The sequence below is a fragment of the Oryx dammah genome, unplaced genomic scaffold, assembly GCF_014754425.2.
Source record: "Oryx dammah isolate SB20612 unplaced genomic scaffold, SCBI_Odam_1.1 HiC_scaffold_3, whole genome shotgun sequence".
Lineage (NCBI taxonomy): Eukaryota > Metazoa > Chordata > Mammalia > Artiodactyla > Bovidae > Oryx > Oryx dammah.
The window spans coordinates 87595090-87612886 of NW_024070187.1; the positions used below are offsets into that span (position 1 = coordinate 87595090).

The 17797-nt window shown below is 38.4% G+C and overlaps 1 protein-coding gene across 1 annotated transcript in view; it reads left to right on the forward strand.

The window, feature by feature from the left end:
* Nucleotides 1-17797, forward strand: part of LOC120861610 (alpha-fetoprotein-like) — a 46029-nt gene that overhangs the window by 11898 nt on the left and 16334 nt on the right. The window contains 8 exon segments of the mRNA XM_040237326.1: nucleotides 1487-1584; nucleotides 2510-2541; nucleotides 2544-2638; nucleotides 10128-10342; nucleotides 11762-11894; nucleotides 13703-13800; nucleotides 15912-16050; nucleotides 17449-17675. Of these exon segments, the coding sequence (XP_040093260.1) occupies nucleotides 1487-1584; nucleotides 2510-2541; nucleotides 2544-2638; nucleotides 10128-10342; nucleotides 11762-11894; nucleotides 13703-13800; nucleotides 15912-16050; nucleotides 17449-17675 (1037 nt within the window).

Here is a 17797-nt window from a genome sequence, read left to right on the forward strand (position 1 = left end):
TCCCTGTTGGTAGCCATAAGTTTGTTTTCTATATCTGTGAGTCTATTTCTGTTTTATAAATAAATTCATTTGTACCACTAATTCAGATTACACATATAAGCAATGTCATATATTTGTCTTTCTCTGTCTGACTTGACTTCACTTTGTACAATAATCTCTAGGTCCAGCTATGTGTCCCTAAAATGTTAAGCATGCTGCTGCTGCTGCTGCTAAATAAGCAGGTGCTTTTGAATTAGTTAAGTTCTTTTCTGCTCTCCCTTGCTCTATGATGGTTACAGTCCTGCTTGCTTCCAGAATGTCTGTTCCCAGGAGTTCTTAGTCCTTCCACAGAGAAGACTGCATAGTCAATCGTGTTAAAGTGGTGTCTGTGATCACAGAATATGCTTTATGAGTTAAGCCTTCACAGACTCTTTCGTGAAGAAGAGAATAACCTTATTTGTATTGATTTCAAAGAAGTGCAACGCAACAAAATAAAAATAAAATTAAAATTATATTTATAATTAGTTATAAAGTATAAATATTATCTTAGTGTCAGATTTGTGATTTGAGTATTGCCTCTGTATGCATTTTTAAATTTGTTCTTTAAAAAAGCATTGTAAGATATTGATATCCGAAGTAAAATTAAGATATGGTCAATATAATGTTTTAAGTCAATATATAGAGCTATTCTGAAATTTTAAATGTTACTTATATTCGCACCACACAGAGATACTAATTTAGTATATTTATTTTTATTCATTTTTTTTCATTCACAGGTTTTATTTTGTACATTCTTGTGACCAAATTGAATATATAGTTTTTAATAGAAACTTAAACATATGTACTTTACATTAAAAGTATACATCTTTTCAAAAACAATGTGCCATTATTCACTTAGGCATCTCTATTCTTTTGAGACAGTTTTGTCTCCAAAATTTTGCTACCATAGCAAGGCATACATGTTCTTCTTTTTGCATAATTATATTTTTGTTTATTCAGAGACATTTATTTGGAATAGAGTTTCAAAAGTCAAAATTCTGAGTTAAAGAATATGAAGCTTTGGGGGGACTCCATTAATTTATATTGCAAAACTGGAGCATATATTATAGATAAGCATTTAAAGACATGTTCACCATGACAGAGCTAGTAACTTGAATAAAACTGAAATACAACTGTAAGACATTATTGAAATTTATTCTATCAGCTCTCTGGATTCTTGTTTGTTCACTGTCTTGTTCTCATTTATACATCAAATGTCTAAGTTAAGGGACAAGCGATCCCTGGAGAAGTGAGTGCTATTTTGTAAAAAACAAATAAACCCAAAAAACAACAACAGAAAAACAAAACCTTCACCAAATCATGCTTTTTTATTTGGTCTCATAGGTAAGACAATAAAAACTTTCTAATTTTGAGAAGATACATAATTTTTTTTCTTCTTTATTAACCATGAGGTGAACTTTTTCAGTTATCACCATAGTTCTTTGATGAGTCATTTTTCTAATTACAGCTGGAACCCATCAGAAAGTACGTTAGAGAAATATCTTTGAGGCATCACCATTTATGTGAAATTGGGATTAAATTCAACCACAGAGTAGCAACAGCTGTGTAAGTCACCTACTTAGATTTGTGGACTTTGCTGCTTTGGATCACCCTCTGATTGAACTCATTGAAAAATCATCTATCTTTTGTTCACTAATGTCCCTCAGCACAAACCGGGTTCCTCTCTCTACAGGTGTGCTACTCGGCTATTCAACAGGGCACCCTGGGCTATGCTTCACATTGCACAGTCCTCGTCTCCACTCACCGTCTCCTGTCTTAATATCTTCCCACAGCTCAAATTTTTAAGGCTCTTTTCCAGTGTACAAAAGATTTTCTATATTCAGATTCATACCCTTAGTTGTTCTGTATGGTTAAGGCTGGAGGACAAAAGGTATTTTTCTCTTGGAAGATAAGAAAGATTTTGGCTCTAATGTCACAAAAAACAGAAAAATTGAGTGGTGTTTTTAGGGTGGGGATAGAGGAGTGTGGAGTGGGAGGAGAATTTGATGTCATTCAACATGTCTCCTTCTTGGCCCAGATTTTGTTTCTGTTTAACCCTGAATGCATGCATCTTCCTTATATCACCTTCTTACCCATTTTAGGACAATATCGCATTGCCTGGAAGCTCAGTTCTTCTTATTGGGGCAAGGGAGAACCAAACCTTTTATAATTAATGTCTTTATGGAAAAGAATTTTATTTGGAAATAGGTCAGATAAATTCCCAAAGTACTTGTCCAAGCAACTCAACTTCTTTAAGCAATAATCTGAATAATGACAATGACCATTTATGAACTGAATAATTTTCATTTTGTGACTTAGATTTTTGTATAGCTCTGGATTCTATCACTGAAGAAATAGAAAACATTATATGCAACTATCTTTATCCTACATTTGTAAATGTAGTTCTATTCTTTTGATTACTCATTGAACTAGAACTAATTTTAGAAAGAATTGAATCCAAAAATTTAAAAATGCACTTTTCTCTCTGCAGGGAATTGGTTCTGTTGACTAAAAAGCAACTTAAGCTAATTTTTCTGAAATTGCCAAGCTGTCCATGGATATTAAAAATTTGCATCAGATCTGCTGTGAAAGAAATGCATTAGTGTGTGTACTTGGCAGGGTAAGATTTTCTCTTTTCTTAAAACTCATCTCAAATTTTAAAATATTTGTATTTCTTAAATAAATATTATAAATATATATAAATATAATATAATATATACCATATAAATATGGTATATACTAAAGCTAAAAGAGTAATTATTACTTCTTAATATTACCAGTAGAATGATGTCTCCTCTCCTTTCTCTTCATGCAACACTTTCTTTCTTTCTTTCTCTCCCTCCTTCCCTCACACTTCTTCCCTCCTTTTCCCTCCTTCCTCAACCTGTCTTACTTTACTTTATTATTTTATTCTTAAATTTTTAGAGTTGACTGTTAATTTCCTCCCAAACTGTGATTGTATTTCATTCATCTTTGAATCTCTAGCAAGTCCTATAATTGTAAACTACACCTTGAGGCCATATCAGCCTGGAGGGAAGAAGAAACCACCAAAACAGAGATATGGAAACAAGGGGCAAAGGCTGGGGCATGGGCAACATAGAATTTATCTGTCCCAGGTTCAAATATAAGGTCTCAAAACCCCAGAGAAGGAATATATTGTAGCTGTTAAAAACCCAATAAGGGTTTAGTAAATTACAATCATATACAAGTCATGTTCCTATCCATTCTGCAAGTTTGAAAACTAATAGTTTTCATCACAATTAAAAAATAAAGCAGATGCAAAGTAAGAACAACATGATTTTAGAGAGAAATCCTTTTCTCTTAAGAGCAGTAAGCTGCACCTCCAACCATTTTAGTCTCATTACACAACAGATTCCTGGGTTGTTCAGTGGGGAAAGAAAATGCCTGCAATGCAGGAGATGATGTGGGTCCAATCTCTGGGGCAGGAAGATTTCTCTGGAGGAGGGCATGGCAACCCACTCTAGTTTTCTAGGCTGGATAATTCCATGGACAGAGAAGCCTGGTGGGCCATAGTCTATGGGGATCACAGAGAGTCTGACACAACTGAAGCACACAGGCACACAACAGATTAAGGGATAATGGTAACAAGTGTAGTTAAAATAGAAAAATCATTGACTAGAACACTCAATAGAATCCCTAGAATTCTTAGTCCTCAAATATTTACGTAGCCAGGCCAGAGAGTTGGGCTAAGGCCATAGCTTTTCCTTGGCAGCTGTTGCAGTTGGCCATTGCTTGCTGAGGTCAGTGCCATCTTCATCTTGACCAGTTGTACCAGGCGGTGGCTGCCCCTGTGAATTCCATCCTGGAGACAGGCAACGTGAAGTTGTTCCTTGGAGGAGTTTCTGTATGGCAAGAATCTCAACTGATACTGGAAGGAATACTGTCCTGTACACTTAGAAGTCCTGCTGGCTCTTCAGGATAGGCTCTCAGACTTCTATCTGCATGAAGTTTATGTGAATTTGGGGGAAAACTACAGGGAACTTTGAGGCCTATCTGTTGTTGTTAAAACAAGACAAAATTGCTTAAGTCCTTTAACATATAAACAATACCTATTCCAAATTGGTAACTCTAGAACAGCTTCCATTATAGTCTATACTGTGACAGACATGGGATTCCCTCATAGCTCTGTCAGTAAAGAATCCACCTGCAATGCCGGAGACCTGGGTTCAATTCCTGGGTTGGAAAGATACCCTGGAGAAGGAAATGGGTTCCTTCTCCCAGTCCAGTACTCTTGCCTGGGAAATCCCATGGACAGAGGCGCCTAGTGGGCAACAGTTAATGGGATCACAAGAGTCAGACATGACTTAGTGACTAAACCATTGAAACCACGTGACAGACATGCTAGAACCATCTCAAGTTACTTAATAGTATTGGCTAGTATTCTAACCAATATAAAATAACTATGGGTACTTCTGGCATTCCTGCCATATTCCAGACTATAAAGGTAACAGGTTGAGAGTTATTGGCTTTACAAAGAAATTGTTTACATTTAATTTTTCATCCCTTTTTAGAGGTCATTTTGCTTTGCTTCAATTAGGGTGGATTCTGAACATTAGCAAATATTCTTTTATCTCCTAAAGATGATCATTTGATTTATATTGTTTGACTTATCCATTAGTGAATTATCTTAAAAGATTTATTAATTTTTGCCCATCTTTACATTGCTCAAGTCAATCTCATTTTACTCTATCTCTAGCCTTTCTCTTTGTCTCTGCCTTTCTCTATGTATATTATACATATATAAGTCAAATTTTTGCATTTATGTTTAGATGTGACCTGGATTTGGAACTGTCTTTTTTGGCACATACTTTATCTGGCTTTGGTATCCAGTTATGCTCATTTCTAAGAAATGGATTAGAATTTTTTTCCTTTTGAATTCTCTGAAATAAATATTACTGTAACCTATCTATTTTGCGAGGGTTTGTCTGTGAAGCTGGAACAAGGATGGAGGTATAACCTGGTGTGACAGCTTCTCCATTTCTTCTGTTATGGATTCATTTAAATGTTTTCTCAGCTAATCTCTGGGAGAAGGTAATGGCACCCCACTCCAGTACTCCTGCTTGGAAAATCCCATGGATGGAGGAGCCTGGTAGGCTGCAGTCCATGGGGTCGCGAAGAGCCAAACACAACGGAGCGACTTCACTTTCACTTTTCACTTTCATGCATTGGAGAAGGAAATGGCAGCCCACTCCAGTGTTCTTGCCTGGAGAATCTGAGGGATGGGGGAGCCTGATGGGCTGCCGTCTATGGGATCGCCCAGAGTCGGGCACGACTGAAGCGACTTAGCAGCAGCAGCAGCTAATCTTCATTATTCATGAACTCTGTCCTTGTGAATTCACCTACATGCCAAAATTTTTTTGAAACCCCGAAATCAATACTCACAACACTCTGTGGTCATTCCCAGAAACTTACGCATGTTCAAAGCAGTGGAAATTTAAGTTGTCTGATGCACAAGGTTCCAGCTGCAATAGAACAAGGCGATGCTCTCCACCTTCCCATTGTAGCTCTCGTGCTGTAAAGAAATGTTCATTTAATGCCATGTTTTCTGCATTTCTGCGTTTTTTGTTGATAATTTAGCTGTTTACAATGGCCCTGTATATAACACTGAAGAATTGCCCAGTGTTCCTAAGCACAAGAAGCTGTGTTGTGCCTTGAAGAAAGACTATATATTTTAGACAAGCTTTGTTCATGCATGAGTAACAGTGTTAGCGGCTGTGAGTTCAATGTGAATAAATTGCCAATACTCAGTAGTCCCCCTTACTTCCTGCTTTGCTTCCTAAGGTTTCAGTTAACCATAGTCAACTTCCATCTGAAAATAGTAAACAGAAAAGTCCAAAAATAAACAATTCCTAAGATTTAAATTGTGCACCATTCTGATCAGCAAGATGAAAGCTTGTGCCGTCTTGTTCCATCTCATCTGGGATGTGAATCATCTCTTTGTCTAGCGTTTCCTGTGGATTAGTCATGATAATCAAATAGGTCACCAGATTGGCTGCCCTGGGATCCTGGTGATTGGGTTCAAGTCACACACTGACCTCAGTGCATAAGCGTAGTGATGCTGGCCAAACAGAAGCTATAAAGTGCATCCTTTAAGTGGAAAGGTGAAAGTTCTCCTTAATAGGGAAAGAAAAAAAAATCATATGCTGAGGTCACAAAGATCTGTGGTAAGAACAGATCTTTTATTTATAAAATTGTGAAGAAGGAAAAATAAATTCGTGTTAGTTTTGTTGTCACACATCAAACTGCCAAAGTTTTGGCTACAGTACATGATAAGTGCTTAGTTAGTTAAGATAGAAAAGGCATTAAAATTGCACAATTAGGTATTTTGAGAGAGACCACATTCATATAACTTTTATTACATTATATTGCTACAATTTTATTATGTTACTTTTGTTAATCTCTCACTGTGCCTAATTTATAAATTAAACTTTATCATATATATGCATGTACAGGAAAAAATATAGAAGGTTTGGTACTACCTGTAGTTTTAGGCATCCACCAGGGGATCTTGGAATGTCTCCCTTGCAGTAAACAGGGGTGGGAGGACTACTGTATATTAAATAAGGAGTTTTTAAACAGATACAGACACAAAACAAGGGTTATGTCTTGATTTGTTGATGAACATGTGGTCAGAGACTTGTAGAAACTTTATCCTCTATTTCCTCTAGGGCAGATGATCCAATATTCACGAATTCAGTGTTTATAACTACTGTGAATAATGAGACTCAACTATCCTTATTTCTGTCAGGGCTTGAAATATATGCTTTCCTTTAAAACTTCTCCTTCACTAGTATTTTCTCATTTAGAAATAGAGTTCTGCCTGACAATATTATTATTGGACAACTAAAAACATCAATTGTGTAACTATACCTCCTTATCCCTTTAATTAATCAGTTTTGCAAAAGGATTGTTTAATTTCTTATTCTTTCCCAAGATAGTGTTCTTGGAAAATGCAGTAAGACTACTCCAGTCTTACAAATAGGTGGAGCCTAGTCAGAAGTGATTTATATCATTTCTTTTGTTGTTGTTTTTCAGTTGCTAAGTCATGTCCAACTCTTTGCAACCCCATGGACTGCAGCATGGCAGGCTCCTCTGTTTTTCACCAGCTCCTGGAGTTTGCTCAAATTGACGTCTGTTGAGTTAGTGATGCCATCTAACTATCTCATCCTCTGCTGCCCCCTTCTCCTTTTGCCTTCAATCTTTCACAGCATCAGGGGCTTTACCAGTGTGTCTTTTCCAGTGCCATTTCTCGGCCTGGCCTATAAAATCTCCTGGCCAAAACACTCCCAATCTGAGGGCAATGTTAGAATCTATAGGTGGATGATGACAGAGCCTTTGCCAGCCTTGTTGCCAGAACTACTGCCCACAGGCCTAATGCCTCCCCTTTCAACAGGACTTTATTGAAACAGATTTGATCCTAGTAAGCCACTGAAGGCAGCCTTGTCTCTGAAATAATGTAGACATTCTCCCTATTGATCTCAACCTGACCCCATAATGCAGCTTCCACTTACCACTCTCAGAGCTAGACTTTCAGTACATTCTCCTTCTCTCCTGATCCCTTGATCTTTATGTCAACTAAATATTCCTGGTAAGTTCGAAATATCCTAATCTATCATTTCCGAAGTATGTCATGGTCTTCATCTCTAAGACTCTATATTGATGGATACTTCTAGTATGCTTTTTTCTCTCCATTTGTTTCCAACTAACTTATATTTGTCATTCAAGACTGAAATCATTCAAGATCTTTACTGTGATCTTATCTAGTTGGGATTGCAATCTCTTTTTTCTCACCCAAAGTATAATATGCATATTTCTCTAACAATTTATTTTATAATGCATTATTTTGTTGTTTAATTATTTAAACTCTCCAACTATACCTGTGAGTTCCTTAAGTCTAGAGATTAGTTTGTTCATATACACATGTACTAATTTGCGTGTGTGTGTGTGTGTTCAGTTCAGTCACTCAGTTGTGTCTGACTCTTTGCGACCCCATGGACTGCAGCACTCCAGGCTTCCTTGGCTATCACCAACCCCTGGAGCCTACTCAAACTCATGTCCATTGCGTCGGTGATGCCATTCAACCATCTCATCCTCTTTCATCCCCTTCTCCTCCCACCTTCAATCATTCCCAGCACCAGGGTCTTTTCCAATGAGTCAATTCTTCGCATCAGGTGGCCAAAGTATTTCAGTTCCAATATCAGTCCTTCCAATGAATATTCAGGATTGATTTCCTTTGGGATGGACTGGTTGGATCTCCTTGCAGTCCAAGGGACTCTCAAGAGTCTTCTCCAACACCGCAGTTCAAAAGCATCTGTTCTTCGGTGCTCAACTCTCAAATCTCTCAACTCTCAAATCCATACATGACTCCTGAGAGTCCAGCTCTCAAATACATACATGACTACTGGAAAAACCATGGCCTTGACTGGACGGACCTTTGCTGGTAAAGTAATGTCTCTGCTTTTGAATATGCCGTCTAGGTTGGTTATAGCTTTTCTTCTAAGGAGCAAGCATCTTCTAATTTCATGGCTGAAGTGACCATCTGCAGTGATTTTGGAGCCCCCCAAAATAATATCTGTCACTGTTTCCACTGTTTCCCCATCTATTTGCTAAGAAGTGATGGGACTGGGTGCCATGATCTTAGTTTTCTAAATGTTGAGTTTTAAGCCAGCTTTTTCACTCTTCTCTTTCACTTTCATCAAGAGGCTCTTTAGTTCTTCTTTGCTTTCTGCCATAATGGTGGTGTCATCTACATATCTGAGGTTTTTGACATTTCTCCCGGCAAGTCTGGCATTTCGAATGATGTTCTCTGCATATAAGTTAAATAAGTAGGATGACAATATACAGCCTTGATGTACTCCTTTCCCTATTTGGAACCAGTCTGTTGTTCTGTGTCCAGTTCTAAATGTTGCTTCTTGACTTGCATACAGATTTCTCAGGAGGCAGATCAGGTGAGCTGGTATTCCCATCTCTTGAAGAATTTTCCACAGTTTGTTGTGATCCACACAGTCAAAGGCTTTGGCATAGTCAATAGGGCAAAAGTAGATGTTTTTCTGGAACTCTCTTGCTTTTTCGATGATCCAGCAGATGTTGGTAATTTGATCTCTGGTTCCTCTGCCTTTTCTAAAACCAGCTTGAACATCTGGAAGTTCACGGTTCACATATTGCTGAAGCCTGGGTTGGAGAATTTCGAGCATTACTTTAACTAGAGTGTGAAATGAGTGGAATTGTGTGGTAGTTTGAACATTCTTTGGCATTACCTTTCTTTGGGTTTGGAATGAAAATTGACCTTTTCCAGTCCTGTGGCCACTGCTGAGTTTTACAGATTTGTTGGCATATTGAGTGCGACACTTTCACAGCATCATCTTTTAGGATTTGAAATAACTCCACTGGAATTCCATCACCTACACTAGCTTTGCTCATAGTGATGCTTCCTAAGGCCCACTTGACTTCACATTCCAGGATGTCTGACTCTAGGTGAGTGATCACACCATCATGGTTATCTGGGTCATGAAGATCTTTTTTGTATAGTTCTTCTGCGTATTCTTGCCATCAGGAAGATTCCCTGGAGAAGGGAATGTCTACCCCTCTCCAGTATTCTTGCCTGGAGAATTCCATGAACAGAGGAGCTTGGTGGCCTATAGTCCATGGGGTGGCAAAGAGTTGGGCACAACTGAGCGACTAACACTTTCACTTCTACTTTTAACATATAAGTAAATATGTAAGTGTAATAGTAATATTATAGTAATGTATATAGAAAATGACAGAGACAAAATGTTTTCTCAAGTGGGATCCTAAAACAATAACAATAGCAAGTGATAAAACTCTTTATTTGTATTTTGTTGGGCTAAACTTGAAAACAGTAATACAATCTGTCTTCTTTTAAGTTCTTTGAGAGCTGTGAGACTTGAGTAAGGTCAAGTAGAGAAGCTTTCTTATTAGAAAGAGTCAGTATAAACGGCCTTTCTGGTCTTTCAGTTTGCCAAGAAAAAAGCAATATAAGGCCAAGTTTTTCTCTGCTTTTCTCAATAAAAATAAATATGTTCAGAATGAAATCATCAAAAATAACTGCTTCCCTTTCTGTTTTATAGAGTCAGCTTATGGACTACATCTGCTCTAAACAGGCTATTCTATCTAGCAAATTCCCTCCATGCTGTGAACTGCCAGAGCCATTCCGAGGAGAATGCATTATCAACTCAGAAAATGATGACAAACCTGATCGCTCATCCCTGCCCCTTCACAGGTTTACAGAAGATCAGTCTGTACGCAAACAATTCACTGACAAACAAGATGTCTTCCTACAAAGGTAATAAGGCATTTTGTAAAACCTTAATAAAGGGATATTATATTTATGGATTCTTTGGGAGAAATTGCAAACTTGAATGATGGCAGAAGCTAGTCAATATCAGTCAATGGTTAAATGGCCAAAAAGATATGCTCTGTGGAGTCCAAGGTGGCAGCTACTATTTTGTTCTAGCTACTTGTGGCCATCTGGGAATGTAGGCTTTAGGTGGTTGGATCAACTGCATTTGGAGGGGAGTTGAAGGTCTCTTGAGTTCTAAATGTAGAGAACCAATATAGGAATTTTTAAAAAACAAAGTGAGTGTTAAGTGTGTGCAAGCTTTGCTTTGAGAAACTTAGAGTCATGTTTAAGTAAGGGCCTCAGACTAGTATTGCCAGCTCTTTTGATTATTTTAATACCTACTATCAAAGCCATTGCATAGCATTTCAAGATTAAAGAGATGGAATCCTAACATCTCTGGTGCCTATGAAGAAGTACAAATTATTTGGGTCATAGAGCAAACTGATTTCAATATGCAATATTAAGATAGTATTATTGTGTGATTGAAATATTTCCAAAGTCACTGTGTAAAGTATTATTTGGAGCAACTAAATTCCAACAAAGTATAAAAATTTGAGTTTTATTCAGAGTTTTCTGTTGAGTGACGTTAGCTATATTTCTGCAATTACATTTGACATTGGCTTATAAAAGTAAATGTCACTATCTGAACTCACTTTCCCTAGACTTGCATTTGGTACTGAAAAAGTGGACAGGCACAACTTTGGGGAAATCACATTAGTCTGTGAATTGGGAGACCTGAGTTCCAGTCTAATTCAGTCATGTATCTGCTTTGAAATGCAGTTCAAGCCATTTAATTTCCCCAGGCTTTTAGGTTCCAACTATAAACTGAGGCAGTTAGATAAGGTCCCTCCTAAAGGCACTCCAAAGGTCCCTCCTGCAATTTTATGATTCCTTTAGAAGTATTCTAGAGTCCAAATTTCTCTTTCTTATAACCCAGAAGAAGGTATAGATTATGGACAAGGGGAAGATGGTGATTTAATACTTACAAAAATTGTAATATTTATAAAATCTAGCCTTAAAGGTCATTAGGAAAAATGTTTTCATCTACACATTTGAAATGAATTTCTAGTAACAGCAAGGAGAGACCCTGAGCCAAGAACTAAAGCTTATCCAAATATTTTAGGATCAAGTTTGAATCTGCCCCTCACTGCTGTGTGACTTTGGAAAAATCACGTAACTTTATTGATTTGGTTTCCTTATCTCAAAACATAGCCAGAAAATCCTCCCTGCCAGTCACCCAAAATTTTCAAATACCTTAAAGTCAGTTAAAATATTGAATAAATTGCATAGATGGCTTTTGAAAGAAAAATATGACTTAAGAAACTTACTGTTTACTCTCTAATTTGCTTCATGTGGAAACAGGTTTCTTTATGAATACTCAAGAAGACACCCAGAGTTGGCAGTTCCAGTCATTTTAAGAGTGGATACGGTATATCAAAGTTTACTGGGAAAATGCTGTAAATTAGAAAATCCTCTGGAATGCTATAGCCATGGGGTAAATTCCTTTTATAAAAACCTATTTCTCATATTTGTGGTGTGATTACAAATAGAGAAAAGTCCAGTGCTGTTAGTAGTGCCATGCTTTTATAAGATAATTATGCATGTTCTGATTGCAAGTACTACACAGAAACTATGATTTCCATCTAAACCAAAGGTCACATCATTGCACAGCAGCAACTCTCTGTGTGAGTCACTGGCTTATAAATTCTTTGTTTTATGAAACATTCTCTGTGCAATTTTCTCTTTTAAGTTTGCTTGGCCTGGTAGCAGGTAGCATGAAAGTATAACCTGTTAGGGTGAGGGAAGGTTGACCATTTCCACCAAGCAGGCCTGGACACTGTCCCTATTTCAAGCCAGAAATCATACTGTTGTGGGCAGTGGCTCCTGTTGTGCAGTTGACATGAAAAAGCAAGTGACCTTCCAAATCGCTGACCAGGTGATCTGTCATTCACAGGTTACCAGGAGCCAGGAGGTTCTGGCTTTTGTTATGCTAATGAGTGGCTTGGGCATTTACAGAGAGGTGGGGATAGAGGGCGAAGGCACTTCTTGTTCTGTCTGAGTCTAAGCAGGTACATCAGGCATCTTCCTGTTCTTGGAGAGAAAGCTAAATAAAGGTGATTTAGACTTCTGTAGGTTAACAGTGGTCCCCAACCGTTTGGGCACTAGGGACCCATTTCATGGAAGACAATTTTTCCATGAACCGGCGTGGTGGGGAGGTGGGGGGAGATGGTTAGGATGATTCAAGCACATTACATTTATTGTGCACTTTATTTCTGTTATTATTATGAGGCTCCACCTCAGATTACCATGCACTGGATCCTGGAAGATCTAGTTAGCAGCCTTCCAATGCATCACCTGTAGATTTCATAATCACCCTTATTATGATAATAGCCCCTTATAGGAGGATGGGCGTTTAGAGTTTACCAAGTAGCTTTACAACCAGTGTCCTATTTTATCCTCACGGCAGCTTGGTAAGATAGGTAATGGCAGAAGTACTAGCTACATTTTATAGATGAAAGTATTGGGTTTCAGAAGGTTCAAGTGACTAGTCCAGTGCCTCTCGGGCAAGAAGGTTTAAATCCAGACAAACAGTTTGCAAATTGGGTAAAATTTTTACTATTGAACACTGCTTATTAGGATCGGGTAGCCTGGGTCTGATTACTTAAGATGATAACCAGTGTTCCTAGCAAAGAGCTAAGTCTGCAAAGCCAGTTGTATCTTCCCACTGGGATTTTATTTGCAGTGTTCAAGAACTTTTTCAATTTGTATTTAGCTTTGAGAACTCCATGTGATTTTTCCTTCAGTGTGTATTTGTGGAGTGCTTCACATCTGGCATGTGTTTTTAATAAACCTTACTTCTTAATATGTATCTTATCTACATCCATAGCTCCATATCTGTACTGTTTACATAAAAATGCTGTGTTATTAAAAATAACCAATATATACACACATATTCTGATCAATTGAACTTTGATCTATAAATTACTTTTAAGGACCTCTTTCTGGCTTGATGAAAGACTAGTTTCATACTTGTAAAATATGCCATTTAAACCCACAAATGAGTTCACATCAGAGGAAACTAAATATCAATCTGGTTGTCCCACTTTTTTTCTCCACAAAGTACAGGGCCATTCCTGTTATAGCAAAATGTGTTTTCTCAACATTTCCAAACTCACTGAGTAAATAAAACCCTGGGTTTAGTAAAACAGTTACATTAAACTATTACAGAAGATGATTTTGCAATCTAACCTCAAGATATATTGTCGCAATAATAGGCAAACACTGATTATCTTTATTTTTCAGGAAGGGATATTTCAAAGAGTGGTTCGTGAAAGCCATGAACGTGTGAAAAATCAGTGTGATTTACGTGAGAAATTAGGAGATAGTAACTTTCACGACAGGTATGCTTCTAAGATATTGTCCAGAGTATGCTTGTTAGTTTTTGTTAACTTTTGCTGCTAAGAGTTGCTAAGAGTCTATATTCAACCTTAAAACCTCAGAGGCCAAGGAAAAAATCAGTTCCAAATTAACCCAGCCATCCTTATCTTCATAAGATACTTAACTACATAACCTTGTGTGCTTTTACTTTGCTTTTTGGTCCAGTTTCCAGATTCCAATCAATGCCCAGAGGTTAGGGAGCCAGCAGACCCTGACCCCGCCTTCTGCAATCTCATAGGAGCCTCTACCTTTCACCTGTACATTTAGCTTGGGGCTTTGCCTGCAATTGGGAGTCAAGGCTGCAACAGAGATCTAATCTAGGGTTGCTTTGTCAGTTTCAAATCAGGTCACCATAGCACTACAGTATTTTCACCATCAAGAGTGGAAATAAATGGATACCTTAGTTATTAGTCAGAGGGAGTGCACACAAAAAAACTCTGTGTGCAGAGAGCCTGGCAAATCCCATTTATGTCAAAGACTGTGTGCTCGGTCGCTTCAATTATGTCCAGCTCTTTGTGACCCTATGAACTGTAGCCCACCAGGCTCCTCTTTCCATGAGATTTTCCAGGCAAGAATACTGGGATTGTTTGCCATGTCCTTCTCCAGGGAATCTCCCCAACCCAGGCACTGAACCCAAGTCTGTCTGGGTCTCCTGCATTGCAGGCAGATTCTTTACCCACTGAGACACTTGGGAAGCCCATGTTAAAGATTAAGTATCAAAACATAAGCCAATTTTCAGTAATGTTTAAGATCTTACTAGTATAGTCTACTTAGAAGCAGAGTACTGGGGAAAAATTCAGTTTGATACAGTGTCCATAATATTGAACTTAAATGACTGGAATAATGGAACCAGAGAAACTATTCTCACTTCAGACAGAATATTTGTTCTTATTTTCTTTTTTAACTATTGTGTTTGTTAATGTGTAGTTTAAGGATTAGACCCATGGCTCTCAAACTTCAGAGTGCATCAAAACAACCTGGAGGATTTGTTGAAACACAGCTTTCCTCTAGAGTTTCTGAGTCAGTAAATCTGGGATGGTGCACGAGAATATGTATTAATATTTCTAACAAGTACCCAAGGATACTGATACTGCCAATCCAGGGGTCATACTTTAAGAAGCAGCTACATTATTTCCCTAACTCCATTATAATACAAATGCAATAAACGATTCTGATATTCTATTGTCCTCAAATCCAGTTTGTAGTCTTTCTCATTCAAATCTTTCCCTGAATTCCTCATTCCCCACCACTCTCCTAGTTCAGGCCACCACACTCTCTCACTTGAATTACTGGCATGGGTTTTCCTTCCCTGACTCTGCCTCTTGCCACCTCCAATTGATTCTTTATATAGCAACTGTAATGATCTTAAAAGCATTGTAAATCTGCCTCTAGAGTTAAGCTTTCTTCTTTCCCCTCTTCAATGTCCAATCCCCCCAGTTAAGAAAAACAAAATCTCACTCAGTGACTTTCTAAATGCTCCACTCTTACTTTTAATCCCCTTCCCATGGGTCATTTTTAGTTATCGTCAGGCTCTCGGCTCACATGTCATTTCCTCTGGGAGGCCTACCTGACCTCCCCGGAATGGAATTAGATGCCATTCCATGTATACCTATAGCATTGTGTGTTCCTCTCATCACACTGAGTGTACTGTTTTATCTCCCCAACTAGGGTGTGAGCCCATGAGCAGGAAATGTTTCCTGATCGCTGCTGTAGCTTCTGTTCCTACATATCACAGACAACCAAAACATGCCTTAAAGACCTGTGCATATATTTATTTCAGAAGCTGTTTACTTAGAGTCTGATTTTACAGTCACCCACATTAGCTATCATACAATCCTTGATCCTATGTAGAAAAAACTGGATCAGAGTGGAGCAATGTGTGATGTGGAAAGAGAATTCTGGGTCTACTGAAGAAGCCACTGGACCACCGAGATAGGAACTAAAAGAAAAGACTTTTGCCCAGTTTAATAACTTGCTCATCCCACATCAGAGACAAATATCAGATGATGACAAACACTTTGTTCATTTGAGGCACAGAGTCATTGCCAGGAATAAGAAAACATTATTCTTTCAGGCTCGTAGTCCTCTATATGAAGAAAGCCCCACAGCTGTCTGCTCAGGAGTTGATTGTACTCACGAAGAACATGGCAGCCACTGCCACCAAGTGCTGCCCACTGAATCAAGAGCGCCAGTTTGTCTGCATGGAGGACTCGGTAAGCACATCCACATCCTTGGCTGCATGTTTGCCTGTCGAGGGAAGTTCTGAACTCCAGGCCCCAGCACCAATCTCATGTTGGTGGACACATCTGTGTCACTGCTGCTGCTGCTGCTAAGTCACTTCAGTCGTGTCCGACTCTGTGCGATCCCATTGACAGCAGCCCACCAGGCTCCCCCATCCCTGGGATTCTCCACTGGACCCTAATAATTCTGTCCTTGGGAGAATTTCTTTCTGGTCGGTTCATGCCCATTGTCTTTGATTGACAGCCGTGGTAAGACTGTCACTTTGCAAAAACGGGATGTCAGATTCATCAGACGTTTGCCTGGATCATATCTCAAGATCTATTCCTTGGATTTTCAAGTCAACAAAAGTGATTTTGCTGATTTCAGACTAACTCATCCTAATCAAAAATGTAGTAAAAAACAGCCAGTTCTCCTCTGTGTATCTCCTTTACTCTCACACAATTATCATACTCACAACACCTTCAGCACCAGATGTATGAGTATTTTTTCTGATAAAATATAATTGTTTTGGTTGCAGATTTAAATTTTTATTATCTAGCTCTGTCTTCCTTTTATTTTAAATTTTTATTAGCCATCATGCCTTCCTTAGCGAACTTGTGGTTTATATTTCTAAAACCTTGCTTTTAAGTGATCTCTTTGGTTACTGTGAAAATAGATAAACTTGTAAATTGAATGCTGATGCTCCATGGTTTCAGCCACTTCCTCTCCACATATATATGTGACAGGGTATTTGTGTGGTCATACTCAGCGGGGCATAGAGCAGGCTTGCAGTCAGCATTAGAGTAAGTATCAGACGCCACAATGGGAGCAAGGCAAGGTGACTGTTCAATAAGGAGACAAGAAAATTAAAGAGATAACTGAAAGAAGATTCAGGGATTCCTTTCACCATTCATTTATTCATTTTTTCCAATAATTCAAATCCTGTATAAACAGGATTTGCCATATACCAAGTATTGATGGTGGTTACCAATGTTCAGTTATAAAACATAGAAACACATTGGATTTGAGCTTTTTAAGTAAGAAATCCAATCATCAATCTTATATCTGGATCAAATTAGCAGTTGTGTTGACCAGAGGCTTGATTTTAACTTGATGCAGCATAAAGAACTCCTGCCTCACTTGTCTGTAAACTGGGCTGAGAAGGAATTTGAGAGGTGGGGTCCAAGGGAATTCCCCTGGAGGATAATAGGAAGGTGGAGGTCAAGGCTGAGAACTAGGCTTCACCTGACACTCTTGCTCTTTCCCAGATGATAAAATTCAGGCTGAGTTTAGCAAAAACTAGAATTTGAGAATTGTTTTCTATGGATAAAGAAAATAATGCTAATGACCACAAAACTTATGGCTCTTATTGTAATTCTTTTCTGGGGAAGGCAAAGTTAATTCTTGGAGTTTTATGCAGAAGGCACGAGGCGGAGCCCATCAATGCTGCTGTGGGTCACTGCTGTGATGACTCGTATGCCTTCAGAAAGCCTTGCTTTGATGACCTGCAAGTCGATGGAACTTACATTTCTCCACCTTTATCCTGTGACCAAGTCATCAGCCTTAAAGAGGACTTGTGCAAAGCTCCAGAGGAGGAATTACAAACTGAAAAGCAGAAGTAAGGATCTTTCTGTGCACACAGCAACAGCGATGACAAATACACGATTAAGTGAAATCACTCCACCTCCTGACCGTGGGACAGCTTCCTCTTTAGTGCCCACCCTCCCTTCCCACTCCCCT